Source organism: Macaca thibetana, chromosome 16, assembly GCF_024542745.1.
Source record: "Macaca thibetana thibetana isolate TM-01 chromosome 16, ASM2454274v1, whole genome shotgun sequence".
NCBI classification, from domain to species: domain Eukaryota; kingdom Metazoa; phylum Chordata; class Mammalia; order Primates; family Cercopithecidae; genus Macaca; species Macaca thibetana.
In genome coordinates, this window is record NC_065593.1 from 75,007,553 (window position 1) to 75,026,125 (window position 18,573).

Sequence of the window (18,573 nt, forward strand, 5' to 3'; positions counted from 1 at the left end):
TAGTTCGGAATAGATTTTTTTTTCCTGCTTTTTCTATTTTGCAAGTTTTTTGCAAAGATGATGACCTACTTTGACGATTAAGAGAAAAACAGGGCCTGGGCGCAGTGGCTCACGCCTGTAATCCCAACACCTTGGGAGGCCAAAGCAGGTGGATCACCTGAGGTCAGGAGTTCAAGACCAGCCTGACCAACATGGTGAAACCCCAACTCTACTAAAAACATAAAAATTAGCCAGGCATAGTGGCGCATGCCTGTAGTCCCAGCTACTCAGGAGGCTAAGGCAGGAGAATCGCTTGAACCTGGGAAGCAGAGTTTACAGTGAATCGAGATCATGCCACTGCACTCCAGCCTGGGAGACAGAATGAGACTCCGTCTCAAAAAAAAAAAAAAAAAAAAAATTTAAAAATGAGTAGGTAGTTAATACTGAGATTTAGGTATTATATATAACTCAAGGTTCTTAAAACTCCCTCAGGAAGGTTTAAAATATGAGAAGCTAGTAGAAGTTTCACATTAGCTTTTTTTCGTGCCATCTTGGTATATTATGTGCAATTTTAATTCTTAGTCCAAAAAGTGTAACTTGTATTCATTAAATTCAGAGACACTGAATGCTACCTCCCAAAAGAAACTCTTTTCCATGATGATTTAGATTCTTTAGTACTTTCTGGCTCTTCCAAAGGTTCTCCTCGATCGGATTCTTTAAAATATTGTTGAGTTTCACCTGTTCAGAACAGATAAAAACAATACCAAAAAACCCCTAAGTGAATACTACTTTTTCTATGTAAGAGGCAGGGAGAGGTAAGGACAGTGAGGCACCCCTAATTTGCCATGGTAAACAGGGTTCTTGTGAAAGTACAATCAGAAAGAACCAAATCTTCACCTATAATGAGCATGTATTATTCGAGTAACAAAGAAACAAGAATGTTGCTTTAAAAATAGGGCATAGAGTTGTATGAACAATGTTTTATTTCTTAAGTTGGTAGCACGTCCATTTAATATTCTTATACCTCTCCATCTGTAAGGTATGTCTGAGGTATATCAAGATAACACAAAACATGATTGCGTCAACGTAATGCAAGCTCCAAGATAATCATGCCTTAGGCTGAGTCAGGCTGCATCAGGGCTTGGATGAAATTTTTCTTAATACCATCAGTCCTTTTTTCCATCCCACCATACTTGAAGAATACATACTTTCACCAGTGGCTATAACTCACTAGGGAAATGATTTCAAAATATAGGTAGGTGAAACCTCCCATGATTCAGATTTACCCCTTTGGATATTTTCATGTCCATGTCTAGAGATTCACTATTCAAACACCCACCTTTTTTTTCTATTTCCATATTCACCAAGCAACATTTCAATAACATCAATTAACATTTACTATGCATTTACTCTGAGCTAGGCTGTGTGCTCAACTGTTTACACATATCTACTTACTTAACTTTCACAACTACTATGAAAGAACTTCAGCTGAGAAAACAGGCTTAGAGAGCTGCCGTCAGATAGTGAGAGGCAGAACCCAGCACTGAACCCACGGTCTTCCTTTCAACCCCTCCTCCTTCAGTGGTAAATGATAATGCTAGCTCAGGTCCCAGGTAGAAGCTGCCCTGCACAGCTGATACGATTAGTGATAATAAAGATTTGTTCCCCATTACTGTTAACAGGCATTTTGAAGAATCTAATCAGCTCTAAGTAATACTGCCAGGTAAGTATATTTTAGACCTCCAAAGATGAGAAGCAGACTAAGAAAATGCTGTCCAGCTAAGGTACTGTCATATAGGGAAGCCTATCTGAGCAACTTCCCCAGTAGCTCACCACATACTGCCGATCTCCCCTGGAAATATCCTTCAGTCTTTCATCACCACCAGACTCACATAAAAGTATCCCTCAGCTGTGTCCTCCTCTATTCATCCCCACTGCCGTATCATTAGCCAGGCACTACCATCCCTCCCCTTCCTGCGAGCAAGCACTAAACTGTAAAAAACTGCTGCTCTCTTTACATTTCAAATTAATCTCTCTTTACTTAGAGGTAATTTTCTACCTCTTAACCCTATTGCTAAAAAGACTAAAAAGGTACACACCATACAAATACCTACTGGTAGCCTTGAATTAGGTGAGTTCCACCTGTCAATACTCTCCCCTAGTTCTAATTCCCCCTTTATGCTTTTAATGTACGTATTTATGGCTGTCTCCCTGACTAAAGTACAGGTTTGAGAGCATCAACATGACACGCAGCTTGGAATCCTCCCAGAGTACTCAGGCGCATATAAAACACTCAATTTTTGAAACAAAGCAAGGTCCAGTGTGGCAGACTTTTCAATTTTCCCTCCCAGCTTTTAAATAGTTTAGCAACAATGATTAAAGGTAGGAAACTATCTCTAACCAAAGACTTTAAGATTAATTTCAAATGTTATAATCACAGGTCTCACTAAGTGAGAATGAAGTGAGAATGAAGGAGGATGAGCCTACCCCAATTTTTTGTCTTAATTTGTATTCGAATTTATGTAAATTGTGGTTACTGCTGAAAATTTATTTTGGGTAACTTTTCAATATAAGAACAGGTAATATATTACTCCATTCATGACCAACAGCATTATTTACTTAATCTCAAATTATTAAGACAGTTAAGTTCTTTTACTTTTTGCAATGATAAACATTTGAAATATTTAGGCTGTCACAAATATAAGTGCAAGCTAAAGACAGAAATGCACCAGTTCTTCCTGTTGATGCCTCAGTAACATCCAAATTTTTAGCATAAATGGCAGTTCAGAAACACAAAATTTTGGAGTAGGACATTTTATGCAATCATAGGACAATAAATAATTTAGCCAGAAATTTACCTTTCTAGTATAAATTAGTTTTAAAGTAATTTATAAGCAACATGCAAGCTGATAAAGAACATGACAGTTGGCCAGGCGCGGTGGCTCAAGCCTGTAATCCCAGCACTTTGGGAGGCCGAGACGGGCGGATCACGAGGTCAGGAGATTGAGACCATCCTGGCTAACACGGTGAAACCCCGTCTCTACTAAAAAATACAAAAAACTAGCCGGGCGAAGTGGCGGGCACCTGTAGTCCCAGCTACTTGGGAGGCTGAGGCAGGAGAATGGCATGTACCCGGGAGGCGGAGCTTGCAGTGAGCTGAGATCCGGCCACTGCACTCCAGCCTGGGCGACAGAGCATGACTCCGTCTCAAAAAAAAAAAAAAGAACATGACAGTCTAAGAGTTTCCAACCAGCTAGAACAGTAAGAATTTGAAATTTACAACTAAAGTTATCAGATATACTGTATTAGTGAATCTGCTTCCTATGAAGAAAAATATACAAAAAGATAAAAGGCAAAAGGGACATATCATAAAAGGTAAACCAAACCAAATTTCCATTCTTCAACTTACTTTTCTCATGAGATGTTTCACTGATGCGTTCTGTAAGATACTCCAACAAACCATCAAATATTTCCAGGAGATTCTTAATAGATTCTTTATCTCCTTTCACTATATTTTCTCCTGGAGACAGAATATAGAGCCATTAAAAAATTTAACCATGAAATCTGAAAGCTTCATAATCTTGAAACTTGGATATAACATTGTGAAAATGCCACTTAAGAATACAGGCGATATAGCAACTTACAGTTCCTTGGAGATTAAATAAAAAAAAGAATACACACGAAACAATTATATTATAAATATTAAAAACACCAATTTCCTGCTGCCTGATTATGTTTGAAGAAAAAAAGGGGAAAGATTTAAATATGGTATCTAATAATTGGGGGGGGGGGGGGGGGGGGGGGGGGGGGGGGGGGGGGGGGGGGGGGGGGGGGGGGGGGGGGGGGGGGGGGGGGGGGGGGGGGGGGGGGGGGCACTGGCATATTCCTTCCTTTTTTGGAGAAGCAAAATAATTGGACTTAAGAAAACATCTCTAGTAAGATTTGTACAAAAATATAATGCAGCAAAACAGGACTTTACCAGATTGGTGGAAAAAAATGGCAAGAGAGAACACTTTCAGACTGTGGTATCCTATTCTAAATGGTGGTTTGTTCAGAAGATTACAGCAGCAGAGTAACATCAAAACAACAACAACAAAAAAAACAATAAACTTGTTGGGATACTTTCCTCGGGAATTCCTGAGTTCTCCACCATAACCCCCCATATTTGTTAACTCCTCATTTTGTGTATATCATACCATTTTTCTGATTAAATTCCTTTCCCTGACTCCCTTCTGAAATATAAGCACTGCATATAAAACCTTTTAAAATCTCACCCCATCTTCAGCATCTCCAGCTACATCTCCTGCCATATCCACTTCACACTCAGATTATAACACAGTCCCTAGCACAGTACCTGCTCCATAACAGATTTTTAACATGAATGTTTAGGTTGAAATGTTGACTAGAAATGGGTTGGCAAAAAGCATGAAAACTTGACATATTTAATGTCACCTGAAATGGACTCCAAGTCAACCTCAGGTATAGATGGAACTTAACTCTTGTGATACTCTGTCCTTTGGGAGATCATGCCTGGCATTCTCATGAGTTCACACCAATATGGGAGAAGCAGTGTAGAAACTTGATATTTGGGAGAATCTAGCCAATCGTAACCTCAGCCATGATGCACAACAAACCTTAACCAGAAATGTGACGTTTTATACTACTACTAGTAACGACAATATTTGATAGTTTTTTCGTTTAAAACAATGAACCAGAAATCTTGGTTTTGGATGTGTTTTTCTGGCTTAAAAATACCTAAGTATATCCCAAGAGTATCCTCAAAACTTTTCAGTTTCTAGGATGGTGAGTATACTGACAACCTAGCAACTAAGATTGCCAGCCAGAATGCAGTGCTTCATGCTGCAGGAGAAACTGTTTTACAATTTTTCATGGGGTGGGTGTAATCTGTCAAAGACAGCTCTGCATTAAAAAGTTTTACAAACATATATGTTAACAACCCTGCTATAGTATGTTTAACAAGCACAAATACCAGAACTTGTCCTACTTGGGTGATAAAGCAATTACAAATAGCAAAAAAAGAAGGAAACTATGGGACTATCTCTCAAATTATCTCCAAACTGATTTACCCATTGACTCACCTAGAAGTGCATTAAAAAACTTAAGACAGAGAAGTATTTTATTCTCTTTGCAAAAAATTTGTTCTTGTCAGTACCAAATTAAGAGATGTAAATCGGGACTTATCTTGATTAACATTTATCTCCTTTTACAACTATCAAAGAATAAATCAACAGTATAAATCCTCTTTTTGTGATTATAGTTTCACATCGTCAATATTCCCTCTATTCATAAGCTTGAAATAACTTACTGGAATAATCTTTCATTTCTAAACATAAATGAAATACACATAATATAGTGATTTGTAAATATATTTTGTATGCTTGGTTTTAGAATACAGCATAATATACTTTATTTTGGAGATTTAATTACAGTAAAAAAATTTTGAATAGATAATATGGTTCAAAATTCAGAAAGTGCAAAAAGTATACAGTGAGAGTTCTTGTCCCTTTCTCCTGCAACCCTAAGGTTCCCTTTGTTGGAGGCAATCAGTATTACGAGTTTCTTGTATATGCTTCTAGACAGTCCTTCTGATTGCAAACAACTGCAAATATCTTCTCCACACCTTTGTTTTTACAAACACTAGCATACTACTCTGCACATTACCATTATAATTGTACTACATTTTTCTCACATCACAGATGCTACAGATTGTTCCCCTAACCTGGAACATGGTGCACAGAGTATATTCAATCATCTTTTATAGCCACAGAGCAGTCCACTGTATGCAACTATCATGATTTATTTAACCAGTCCCTACTAATGGACATTTAGGTGTTTCTAATTTTTAGCTATCACAAACAAGAAGCATTAGTATGCTTTAAAATAAAACAACACGGCCAGGCACAGTGGTTCAGGCCTGTAATCCCAGCAATTTCACAAGCGGAGCCAGGGGGATTGCCTGAGCCTAGGAATTCCAAATCAGCCTGGGCAAATGGCGAAACTCTGTCTTTACAAAAAATAGAAAAAATTAGCCAGGCATGGTGGTGCACAGCTGTAGTCCCAGCTACCTGGGAGGCTGAAGTGAGAGGATCACCTGAGCTTAGGAGGTTGAGGCTACAGTGAGCTGTGACTGCACCACTGCACTCCAGCCTGGGCAACAGAGTGAGACTCTGAATCAAAAAAAATACAAATAAACAAAACAACATAACATAAAAACAAAAAACATACCTCAAATTACCAGCTAGGATACTCACGTTTCAGACCCAGATCAATCGCAAAATCGATGTTCAGCTCTCCTGGAAAAGTTCTCATGCATGGGCCTGACCTCTAATCAGTTGACTGCCTTAGCTCAATCTTACAATTTGGTCTACTCCATAAGCTCAATCATTTGGTTAAGTAAACAATGTCTACGGTTCTAACAATTATTTTACTAAAATGCATAATTATGTGATAGTTAAATATATACCAACCTGTTATGTGAGACAAGCTGACCTGTAAGTAATCCAAGGCCAGCGAATCAATTACTGCTTGTACATTGTGTGCATCATCCTCTTGACTCCTAGGAATAGCTATGAGGTCTGTGGGGGAAAAAAAAATCACATAATTTTGTATCCATGAGAGACCAAGTTTTCATCTCATTGTCTCTCACTAGGCTACTGAATATGCTCAATTGCTATGAAAGCTCTGCCCAAACAGAACATGCTGTAAAGTACAGACTAAAATTAATAAATCCTGAACTCTACACAACAGAATCTTTATTGGTTATTTATAGATTGAACCGATTTATCAATTTTGGATATTGACTGAATATTTATTACACCATTTATATATACATATATATATGAACATGCTTTACAAGCACCACCATGTTAAGGAAGATAAAGTGGTCCCTACATTCAAAGAGAGCTAATAGTCTAGTAAGGGAGCCAAGACATGATACTTTAACCCATAACTATGGGCTGCTTTCTACAAGAGGAAAAAAAAAAACAACACAGCAGGCATTGGAAGATTATTTTATATATATGTATGTTTGTTTATTTATTGAGACAGGGTCTCGTTCTGTTGTCCAGGCTGGAATGCAGTGGCGTGATCTTGGCTCACTACAACCTCTGCCTCCCCGGCTCAAGCAATTCTCTTGCCTCAGCCTCCCAAGTAGCTGGGATTATAGGCGTGCACCACTATGCCTGGCTAATCTTTGTATTTTTAGCAGAGACGGGGTTTTGCCATGTTGGCCAGGCTGGTCTTGAACTCCTAGCCTCAGGTGATCCACCTGCCTCAAATGATCAGCCTCCCAAAGTGCTGGGATTACAGGCGTGAGCCACCACGCCCGGCCCTTATATGTCCTTTTGAGTAGCCAACTGGAATTATTGGCATAAAGATTTAAAATGTCAGTACAGGGTGGGCATGGTGGCTCATGCCTGTAATCCTATCACTTTGGGAGGCAGACAGGGGAGAATCACTTAAGCTGAGTTGGTACCACCCTGTTCTTGAACATAGTGAGATGGGGAGCAAGATGAAAGGACATATGCGCTTATTAACTGTCTTGGTAAATTAGGTTCATCAAGTACAAATATCAATTCTTACCCCTAACACTGGTTAAGTAACAGGATCCAATAAATTCCCAAGTTCCACTCAATTTTACAACCTTTGAAGGTACATTTTCAGAAAGGATGCAACTTTCACAAGGCATTAGCCATGATTGGATTAACCAGTGATTATCAGGAGCCCTCAAACTGATCTGCTCAAGGCCATTATTGAGTGGATTCCACAGGGTATTCCTTAAGGAATATAATATTATAATTAGACAATATGCAATATTAAATACCATTTAATATACGATATTTAAATATTGTATATTAATACATAATTTAATATGCAATATTAAAAAATATATAGGCAAAGAGAAAATGAAATGTTATAAATACCAAAGCATCTAACTAAAGGACCAAAAACTTCTGACCTAAGATATAGGCAAAATTACTCCTGCTTTTAGTAGTCTTACCTGGTACCTTTTCTCCCAAAATAGACTGATAAAGGGCAATAAAAACATTAGCATCACAGTCTTGAAGTTCATGTATTCTCAGATGTATATGACACTTAAAAAGAAGGCTATTGGCAATGGTTACCCACTCTGTTGGGAAAAAGGGGGAAAGATCAGTCTTAAATACCACCAGAAAAAAATCACACACCCATTCAAAAAATCCAACAACCTCCCCACCCAGAAAAAAAAAAAGACACTGAACTTTGTAGAAGATAGGGAATTTGATTGTTATAGAATTTCAAAGACCCGTTAGGCATGATTTTTAAAAAGATGTATTTAATTTCTTGGGATGATTTCCAGAATGCTGTAATTTCTATACAGTCAAAACTATACTGCAAATTCAACTGTTACTGTTGCAGCCTAAAATCTTAAGTTACTTACTTATATAAGCCTTACGTGGGTGTTTTTAGTTAAAACATATTTACAAGTAAACAGGAATATTATGTCATAAGCAACAGTTTAATAATAATCTGAAGTTACTAGACAGTCATTACTAAAATATGTTGCTTCAAACTCCCAACAGTATTGGTCATGTGTTTACCCAATTATCTTGTGCAAGTCAGGATTTCTCTGGTGCCCAAATAAGTGGTGATTAAACTTAGGCTGTTAAGAACTGGCATAATGACAACATCAACACTAATGCATTTGTTAGTTTTTCTTTTTTATTATATTGATCTACATGAAACAAAATATTGGAAGTACATGAAGCTCAGAATTATCAATACTGTTGACGTTTCCTGCATACCACATTCTCCTCTCCCCTAGATATTGCTGGGATTTGCGAAGTTTAACAGTTTCTCTACCAAAAGCAACTTAGCTTAAAATACTTGTTCCTTGAAATGCCTGACGATTGGTAGGAAAGCACTGGCAATCGATATTAGAAACAAACATCTCCACTATGTTCTGGACACATGACGTTCTGGAAACGAATGAGAGTGTATCTTCCAGGCACATAATCCCCCTCTCCAAGCCCATTTCTCACAACTGGCCAAACCATGACAACTGGTTTGTACGCAGTCCTAGTGAAAAGGATGAAAGCGTCCTAGACAACCAAATTAATTCGCTCTTCAAAAGCGGTGCTAGACAAAGCCCATGACTCTAGAGGGCACTGAAGAGAAAAAAGCACCACTATTCTTCTGTGGCAGGGGCATGAATAAACCTTAAGAGTGCCGTTCCTTTAAAGACCACTACAAAAGGAGGTACGACCTCAGGGCCCATAGTGCAAGGGAGGAGGGCACATGGACAGCGGCTAGACGCCCCACAGAAAGACAAGTCCGAGGACGACCCTTCTGACTGCTCTTTTTGCAGCCAGGACCCGAGCGTCCTACCGGCCTCGCCCCAGTGCCTCTCTCCCACCTCATACTGCTGTTCCACGGCCTCAAAGCGAAGAGGGGGTGAAGCTGAGAGACCCTATCCAGAGAACCCGCCACCGCGACGCAGCGTCTGACAGTAACGAGCCCCGCCGACATCCCAGACCCAGTCCGGGCTAGCCCGAGGCCTCCCTGAAGGTGGACAGTTTCAGTAAACACACACCGCGACCCCAGGGAAACACTCACCAGCCTCCGAGCGGGCCATGTCTCGGAAGCAGGTCGCCGCCGGACTCCGACGCTGCCAGACCGGCGACGGTGTCCTGCAAGGACCGAACGCAGACCAGACGCTGGGGGGCGGGCGCACGAACTAAAGCGCGGGGAAGGAGGCGTGAAAGAGGGAGGGACGTTAAAAGAACTTCTCGCCGCTGATTGGTCATCAGAGGAGCACTTCCTTTCACAGCACGTGCCACGGAAGCGGTTTGGGAAGTTTAGAGACCATTCTCCGCCGGCCAAAACCCGTCACAGGATTGTCAGACCCGTGGGTCGGACGGTCCAAGTCAGCCGGCAGCTGGGGGCGGGTCCCGGGGTGCCGGCAGCGCACTTCCGGTGAGCTATTTCGTTATGTATCCCTCCGCCGACGTCAACGGGGAAGTAGTGCGGACCCCTGTCCTGGTGGGCGGTGGGGGGGTAACGTCACGTGACAACGCCAGGCCCCCGCCTTCCCTCTCATTTGGTTACAGGCGTGAGGGCTCTTTGGAGACGTAAACACCTCCGAGTGGGGAGGGTGGGCGGGCTTGGGCTGGCTGTTTTATCGTCTGGCTAGGCTTGGGAAAGGGCAGGGTGGCTTTCTTGAGGTGTGGAAAGACGAGAAGAAGGTGAGGTCAAGAGAGTGGAGAATGAGGCATTTCAATGGTGGGTGGGCCCCGACCTGAGAGAGCGGCACGGGGTGGGGTGGAAGCGCGGCGATCGCGGAACGCCGGCGGGCGTTGCGGCCTCTGCGCGAGGGGCGGGGCGATTAGGTCATAGAGCGGCTCCCAGCGTGCCTTGCGGCGTAGGAGGAGGTCCAGACTATAAAAGCGGCTGCCGGAAAGCGGCCGGCACCTCATTCATTTCCACCGGTCTCTAGGTGTGCAGCTTTGGCTGGTGTCATCGCCGTCACTCCTCCGCTGCCGCCCCCGCAAGGCTTCGCCGTCGCCGAAGCCATTTCCAGCGACTCGTCGCACCCTTTTCTATCTACTTCGTTCCCCGCCAACCGCAACCATTGACGCTATGTCGGGTTATTCGAGTGACCGAGACCGCGGCCGGGATCGAGGGTGAGTGTGGGAGCCGAGTTCTCAGGGCTGGCGGGTGGGGGATGGGAGGGCGGGTCAGGGTGGCGGCGGGCCGGGGCTTTGCGGCTTGGACTCGGCCTTTCCGGGCTATCTTGGGGCCTCCTTTCCCGAAGGCTTGCGCCATTTTGATATTCACGTAACAGTGAGTGGGAGAGATTTGACGGGATAGTGTCTTCATCCTCGCTTTTTGTGTGGGGGTCGGGGAGCAGTCGGGGCGGCTGCCATTTGGTAGCTGTTGAGGGAATTCAGAGGGAGCGCATTGTTCGGATGAAAGCGCGACGCTTCGAGGCAGACGAAGGAACAGCTGTTAGGTGCGGCCTTTCGGGAGGTGTTTTTGGGATGGTCGGGCATTCTGTGGGAGCGAAGGGACCACCTCCAAAGCCACTGGTGCTGTGGGGGTAGGAGGGCGGCCGGCATCAGCCATGTGGCTGAGTCGCGGGTATAAAATGCCGGCCTCGGACATGGCGGCGGCGCCTTTGTTACTCCGCCCGGCGGAGGAGCTCAAAATGGCAGCGTCGAGAAAATGTGGCGCAGAGAGAAATGCGAGACAAAGGGGGAAGCGCCGCCCCAGCGGGAACGCCGCCCGGCCGGCTCCGCCCGGGCCGGGACTCCTCCCCCGGTAGTCGCCGGCTCCTCCTTTTCTTTTTTCCTGCGTTATATAATTTTGATTCGTTGATCCGGAGCTCTACCGCGGCGTCCCCCCAGCTCGGTTTGCTAGCAGAAGTGTTTCTAAACCGTTGTTTCGTTTTCGTTGTCTGTGCTGTCTAGATTGTTGACATCAAAGCTCTTTGGCTTGAAAACGGCCATATGAGTAACATCGTTGTGATGCTCTTCGGTTCATGTAGGCTTGTTATCACTGATAATGAATTGCTAGACTGGTGAGAAAGATAATAGTAACCATAAGAAGTGGTGTGTAATACTAAATTCTGGCATCTGGGTGACAAGTTTTCGATATAGTAAATCCCAGGCTGTTTACGTGGCCTAAGTTGTGTGTACTTGGGACTACGGGAAACGTTAACTGTGGCTGTTGAGAGAGAGATTATCACTAAGGACAGTGCTAGGTTTACCTCTCGAAGTCGGCTTTCAGTGATCTTTAGCTTGTGCCAAGGGATGGTAAACAAATCTGTCTAGAAACCTAGGTGTAGCCATTTGAAAATGTAAATAACTTTTTTTTTTCATTCCAGGTTTGGTGCACCTCGATTTGGAGGAAGTAGGGCGGGGCCCTTATCTGGAAAGAAGTTTGGAAACCCTGGGGAGAAACTAGTTAAAAAGAAGTGGAATCTTGATGAGCTGCCCAAGTTTGAGAAGAATTTCTATCAAGAGCACCCTGATTTGGCTAGGCGGACAGCAGTGAGTAAATTCCTGTGGCTTCATCAGGCTGTAACTCAATGGAGTCTAGTAAATGAAATTCTGACAGGTGTTTTGCAAATAACTCAATTTTGGTAGAGTTACGTTTTCTGACTTCATAATTGGGAAAGGTGTGACTCACTTTTGCAAATAGGTGGCTTTGGGAATTTTTTTTTTTTAGATTGAGTATAGCAGAATAAACGGTTTGTCATATAGGGTTTTCATACGCGGTTCCAGATTAAAATGAAGCTACTTTAAACTAGTTACTAAGTTATGAAGTTAGGGGCTTGCCAATTACGTATTTAGTTAGGGGTGGTTGTCATGAGCTTTAAGACTGTTATAATTTGTTTTGCAGCAAGAGGTGGAAACATACAGAAGAAGCAAGGAAATTACAGTTAGAGGTCACAACTGCCCGAAGCCAGTTCTAAATTTTTATGAAGCTAATTTCCCTGGTGAGTGCTACTTTTCAGTTCTACCCTACCCCTGTGTTTTTGTTTCCACCTACCTTCTCCTTTCCTTGGCATCACTAATTTTTGTTAAATATCTGTCACTAATTATAGCAAATGTCATGGATGTTATTGCAAGACAGAATTTCACTGAACCCACTGCTATTCAAGCTCAGGGATGGCCAGTTGCTCTAAGTGGATTGGATATGGTTGGAGTGGCACAGACTGGATCTGGGAAAACATTGTCTGTAAGTTTGAGAGAACTCTTGATGTAATATGTGCAGGAAAACAGAATGGTAATTTAAAAACAAGAGTATTTTAACGTGATTTCTGTTTGTCCCCGTCTTCACCCCAAATAGTATTTGCTTCCTGCCATTGTCCACATCAATCATCAGCCATTCCTAGAGAGAGGCGATGGGCCCATTGTAAGTATATATTTTTAACTTTTTATTAGAAGTGTAATATATAGATTTTTAGACTACATAGTAAAAGATGTAATTATTTGTGGTGGTTTTATACAGAGGTTAGCTCACCTTATTCAGCTGGAGTTGCTTTGGGTATTGGACAACACATGAAGAAAGGATCTGCCATCATAACTAATAAGTTAATAGTTTAGTATCCAGGTTTGTGCTGAAAGCTGTTTCTCTTTCCTTAGTGTTTGGTGCTGGCACCAACTCGGGAACTGGCCCAACAGGTGCAGCAAGTAGCTGCTGAATATTGTAGAGCATGTCGCTTGAAGTCTACTTGTATCTATGGTGGTGCTCCCAAGGGACCCCAAATACGTGATTTGGAGAGAGGTCTGTAATGAAAAGAGTTTTATTTGTTATTGGTGCTAAATATTTTAGGTATTATAGTTACACTTACGTGTTTAATTAAAGGTGTGGAAATTTGTATTGCAACTCCTGGAAGACTGATTGACTTTTTAGAGTGTGGGAAAACCAATCTGAGAAGAACAACCTATCTTGTCCTTGATGAAGCAGACAGAATGCTTGATATGGGTTTTGAACCCCAAATAAGGAAGATTGTGGATCAAATAAGAGTAAGTGTCCTTTGAAATATGTGATCAAATTCAATTCTATTTTCACTTTTAGTCTGACACTAATTTTTCCCTCCAAAATCCATTAGCCTGATAGGCAAACTCTAATGTGGAGTGCGACTTGGCCAAAAGAAGTAAGACAGCTTGCTGAAGATTTCTTGAAAGACTATATCCATATAAACATTGGTGCACTTGAACTGAGTGCAAACCACAACATTCTTCAGATTGTGGATGTGTGTCATGACGTAGAAAAGGATGAAAAGTAAGTTTTATTAACTCTGTTATATTCGTTTCCTAACCTTGCTAAAATTGAGGGATCATTGTTATTTCAGTTGGTGTGATTTCGTTTAGTTAGCCTATTAATCCTTCTGAAAATATCTTGAATTCTTCAAATAATGATTATCACCGTTTATAGTTTTCCTATAGAAGGAATTCACGTGTCCCCTGGTTGACTTAAGGACCAAGGGTCGAACTACTACATAAGTGGGTTAGCAGGTGTTTCCTCTTTGACTTCCAGCCGTGTAAATTGAACTTAATGTTTTGCTGACCATAAATGTGGGGCCCTACCAATGGTCTTTTAAAACTCAGGATTTTTCCTTTCTCTTTCCCATTATTAGACTTATTCGTTTAATGGAAGAGATCATGAGTGAGAAGGAGAATAAAACCATTGTTTTTGTGGAAACCAAAAGAAGATGTGATGAGCTTACCAGAAAAATGAGGAGAGATGGGTATGTGTGGGCTCCTCCATTGAAGCAGATTTTTTTGTAACTGAGCTTAGGAAAGGGCAAACTTGGATCAGGAGCAGTGGATATCTGATAATATAAGTGAATTTAATTCTTTTTAATTTCTGGTGAAATTAAAGAGATCTGTGACAAGACGTGGTTAAGCACTGGAGTCTGAGGTTTTCAATGTGAGTTTTATGATACAACTTGTCTTTTAGGTGGCCTGCCATGGGTATCCATGGTGACAAGAGTCAACAAGAGCGTGACTGGGTTCTAAATGGTAAATATTTCAAATGAAGTTTTTTTCCCCCCTTACTTAGCTAGAATTCTGCTCAGATAATTGATCATGTATATGCCTTCCTTTGTAGAATTCAAACATGGAAAAGCTCCTATTCTGATTGCTACAGATGTGGCCTCCAGAGGGCTAGGTTAGTACAAACTCGCATTCATGGCTTGGTTTCCCAGAAGATCTCCATTTAACTTTTTTAAAGAAAGTTTATTGCTTTCTTTAACCTCTGCATTTTTTCTAAGTTTTTTTCACATAAAGGTGCTGTCTTTGTGGCAAGGCCTAGGCATGACAATCGGAGGACTCGAGGGGGATGGAGGACTAGTGATCGGCTGGCTGCTTCCAGTCGATTAGAGAGGTGAAAAAGCTGAACGTGTGCCAGTAATCTTCAAAAGGCAGAACATATCACCTCTGCCCCGTAAACTGTTCTCTCCGAGGGAAAAAATGGAAGTTATCCTCACAGTTCACTGCCGTGGTATTTCTTCTGTCCCATGCTTTGCATGACTGCCATGGTACAGCCTTGTTTCAAACTGTTCACTGTGATCTGTGGGTCTTTGAGTTTCAGTGAGTTTGCTGAAATGTCGAAGAAATATTTCCAAACTTCAATGTTCAATGAAATTTTTGTTCAAGTTTGAAATGGAGAGAGCAGCTTTAAAAGGTACTAAGCCTTTTACAAATTGGTGAGTACTGGCACATGAGATCTAGAGCAGGAGCAACTTCTCACACATAGTCAGTGGGAAAAGAAAGTGCTTTGAAAGTTCCTCCCTCACCTACACAGTAGTCGTCATGTCGAGACCTGCCAGAGAGAGACACATTCTCAAGTGAATCCTGGCTTCTTGGAAGCGCTTGCCTAGACGAGACACAGTGCATAAAAACAACTTTTGGGGGACAGGTATGTTTTCTTGCAGCTGCGGTTGTAAGGTCTTGGCAAGACAAGCAGTGTGGCCAGAAGTTTGAACTTCTGATGAATGTGTAATGCAAAGGACCTTGTACATTTTTTTGTTTCAAGGTCCTCAAAATGAGCACATGAAGAGGTTGCTGTGAAACTTTAAGTGGCCCTACTGCGCAGAAGCATTCAGATGTCACTTGATGATCTGTAAGGGAACTTGCTGATTTGGGAATGTGCTAGGGAATACACATTCCTTTTGACAGGGTCTGTCACTGGGTGGGTGATAACTTATACAGATGACATGTGCTTTTTTTTCTTTTTTCAACCTCAATGGTATTCCTACAGGGAATGGATAACCATTTTAACTGTATTTTTTGCAGCCCGTACCTTCTTGGGAATACAATTGTCTAACTTTTTATTTTTGGTCTGGCTGTTGTGGTGTGCAAAACTCCGTACATTGCTATTTTGCCACACTGCAACACCTTACAGATGTGGAAGATGTGAAATTTGTCATCAATTATGACTACCCTAACTCCTCAGAGGATTATATTCATCGAATTGGAAGAACTGCTCGCAGTACCAAAACAGGCACAGCATACACTTTCTTTACACCTAATAACATAAAGCAAGTGAGCGACCTTATCTCTGTGCTTCGTGAAGCTAATCAAGCAATTAATCCCAAGTTGCTTCAGTTGGTCGAAGACAGAGGTTCAGGTAAGGATGACTGATAGGAAATGTTGGTAGTTGTGAGTCACATCGTTGTCTACAAATCCATTTAAATGGTATTGGAGGGTGAGTAAAACCTTGAACGGAAAACTTACGTTGAAAAACTGTAAAACAATTTCACGCCTGCAATGAATAGATCTAATTCTTTCTGTCCACAATGATTTGTGTCATAGACATAATTGATCAATTTGCAATTTTTTTTTTTTTTTTTGACAGGTCGTTCCAGGGGTAGAGGAGGCATGAAGGATGACCGTCGGGACAGATACTCTGCGGGCAAAAGGGGTGGATTTAATACCTTTAGAGACAGGGAAAATTATGACAGAGGTTACTCTAGCCTGCTAAAAAGAGATTTTGGGGCAAAAACTCAGAATGGTGTTTACAGTGCTGCAAATTACACTAATGGGAGCTTTGGAAGTAATTTTGTGTCTGCTGGTATACAGACCAGTTTTAGGACTGGTAATCCAACAGGGACTTACCAGAATGGTTATGATAGCACTCAGCAATACGGAAGTAATGTTCCAAATATGCACAATGGTATGAACCAACAGGCATATGCATATCCTGCTACTGCAGCCGCACCTATGATTGGTTATCCAATGCCAACAGGATATTCTCAATAAGACTTTAGAAGTATATGTAAATGTCTGTTTTTCATAATTGCTCTTTATATTGTGTGTTATCTGACAAGATAGTTATTTAAGAAACATGGGAATTGCAGAAATGACTGCAGTGCAGCAGTAATTATGGTGCACTTTTTCGCTATTTAAGTTGGATATTTCTCTACATTCCTGAAACAATTTTTAGGTTTTTTTTGTACTAGAAAATGCAGGCAGTGTTTTCACAAAAGTAAATGTACAGTGATTTGAAATACAATAAATGAAGGCAATGCATGGCCTTCCAATAAAAAATATTTGAAGACTGAATTAAGTGGAAATTGTACTTTATTTTATATATATAATGTCATGTAAAACTTTGCTTAGATGGTCTGGGTTTTTTTTGTTTTGTTTCGTTTTTAATCATGAAAACAAATGACTGCTTTTTATTTAATTTGGGAGGCAGGGGGAATCAGAAGGCCCTTTACAATGAACTATTATATTGCAAGAGTCAATGAACTGATTTAGGTGAATTTTTAGTTATAGGCTACATTGCATAAAAGCTTTGTCAGCTCCCAACATCAGGGGAGTCATTTAATAGCCTTTTACTTATTTGCTAGTATGGTTAAATGAGAGAATAGTAAAATAGATACAAAGTCATCTATGTAATGTGAGAATGTGGATGACTTTGGCAAAATTTATAATTTAAAAAGCTCCAAATAACTGGTTTTTTTCAAGAGATTTATTCTCATGCTCTTGGCTATACTGTGAATTACTGAAATGTTGAACAAACCTGTGAAAGACATACATTCGCTCTTTAAGATGGCCAGGAGATAAACTTGAGTCTCCTTAACTGATTGAATTTGCACAACGTTCTCAGTGCAGGTTACTTGTAGATTCTAGTCTTCACAGGCTCCCTGGGGCTCTTAACTGTAGTCACACTGGGAGTCATGAATGTCTTTCCAATAATTCAGGGAATTCTAGAGATCTTCAAACTGTAAGGTCTATTCATACTCAACACAAGGAAAAAACCTCATTAAAATTAATGACTAATCAGGAGGCAACATAACCAAAAGCACAGTGAATAAAAGTTTTCATGGTAGGTTCAACATGGGTTTATTGCTAGAAAGATCCAGGGGATAGCTTTAGGTTTAACTTTGGCTCACCAACCTAACTTTCTAATCATTTATTTCAGTAATAGCTAGAAGTGGGTCTGAATGTTTTCCCAGAGTTTGATACATGGTTTTGCCAGAAGAGAAGTCTTCAGGAGACTTCATTTAAATTCTGATTATTAAACTGAGGCTTTAATCGATGTTAATGCCTTATGTCAAATGTAAACTTAGAATTTGCTAGGGCTGGGGTAGGGAGTGGTATTTCTAGGACTCAGACATTGAAAACTCATTCAGCCTCTAGTAACCTGGATGGTTTTCAGTGGCATGGTTAGTCAAATTCATGGTTTTAAACTTAGAAGCAGCTTTCAGGGGAGAGGGTAGGTTGGAGCATTTATTACGTATTTTACTGTTTAATGTCTTAACCGTGGGCCTTTTAATTTGTACTTAATGAAATGATTGTGGGGCTGTGGAAAACATTTACCTATTTACCTTGGAAGTTTTAAAAGACAGTCCACTTTTTAGCATGTGTGTTGTGTCCAGCCTGTGGTTGTCTTTAACTAATAAATGTGATTTTTCTCCCCATTCTCTCTATTTATTTATTTGCGTATAGGCCTCTTACCTGGTGTGAATTCCTGAATGTGGAAAACACCTGGCAGTAGTAGTACCCAGCTTTGCAGTTAATTACTAGATTTGCTTTTCAGCAATACTGTTGCACTTTGTAGCTGGCTTTTTTTTAA

At 41.1% G+C, this 18,573-nt stretch overlaps 2 protein-coding genes across 3 annotated transcripts in view; one reads left to right on the forward strand and one right to left on the reverse strand.

Moving 5' to 3' along the window:
* The window catches only part of CEP95 (centrosomal protein 95), a 28,456-nt gene extending 18,737 nt beyond the window's left edge, over window positions 1–9,719 (reverse strand). Inside the window, exons 1-5 of the mRNA XM_050762379.1 lie at window positions 9,595–9,719; window positions 8,000–8,128; window positions 6,468–6,575; window positions 3,389–3,499; window positions 612–717 (exon numbers count right to left, since the gene is read on the reverse strand). Of these exons, the coding sequence (XP_050618336.1) occupies window positions 612–717; window positions 3,389–3,499; window positions 6,468–6,575; window positions 8,000–8,128; window positions 9,595–9,613 (473 nt within the window). The 5' untranslated portion in view covers window positions 9,614–9,719. The remainder of the gene's footprint in view (window positions 1–611; window positions 718–3,388; window positions 3,500–6,467; window positions 6,576–7,999; window positions 8,129–9,594) is intronic.
* Window positions 9,720–9,810: 91 nt separating this feature from the next.
* On the forward strand, window positions 9,811–17,054 carry DDX5 (DEAD-box helicase 5). Of its 2 annotated transcripts, none has more exons than XM_050762443.1 (14): window positions 9,811–9,954; window positions 10,475–10,661; window positions 11,864–12,029; window positions 12,382–12,478; window positions 12,587–12,720; window positions 12,832–12,897; window positions 13,128–13,269; window positions 13,351–13,511; window positions 13,598–13,770; window positions 14,126–14,236; window positions 14,449–14,510; window positions 14,599–14,658; window positions 15,895–16,119; window positions 16,348–17,054. In XM_050762443.1, the coding sequence occupies exons 2-14, from the start codon at window positions 10,618–10,620 to the stop codon at window positions 16,749–16,751; spliced, it is 1,845 nt and encodes a 614-aa protein (XP_050618400.1). In that variant the 5' UTR covers window positions 9,811–9,954; window positions 10,475–10,617; the 3' UTR covers window positions 16,752–17,054. The 2 variants fall into 2 exon arrangements, with proteins under 2 accessions (XP_050618400.1, XP_050618401.1); XM_050762444.1 differs by lacking the exon at window positions 9,811–9,954 and adding an exon at window positions 10,056–10,223.
* Window positions 17,055–18,573: the final 1,519 nt, after the last annotated feature.

Bases quoted from the DNA above. Each gene is read 5' to 3' on its own strand.
- DDX5 (XM_050762443.1), top strand. From the start codon at position 10,618: ATGTCGGGTTATTCGAGTGACCGAGACCGCGGCCGGGATCGAGG. The intron at 12,479-12,586 runs GTGAGTGCTACT...CACTAATTATAG, and splicing joins TTATGAAGCTAATTTCCCTG to CAAATGTCATGGATGTTATT. The intron at 14,659-15,894 runs GTTAGTACAAAC...AACACCTTACAG, and splicing joins TGTGGCCTCCAGAGGGCTAG to ATGTGGAAGATGTGAAATTT.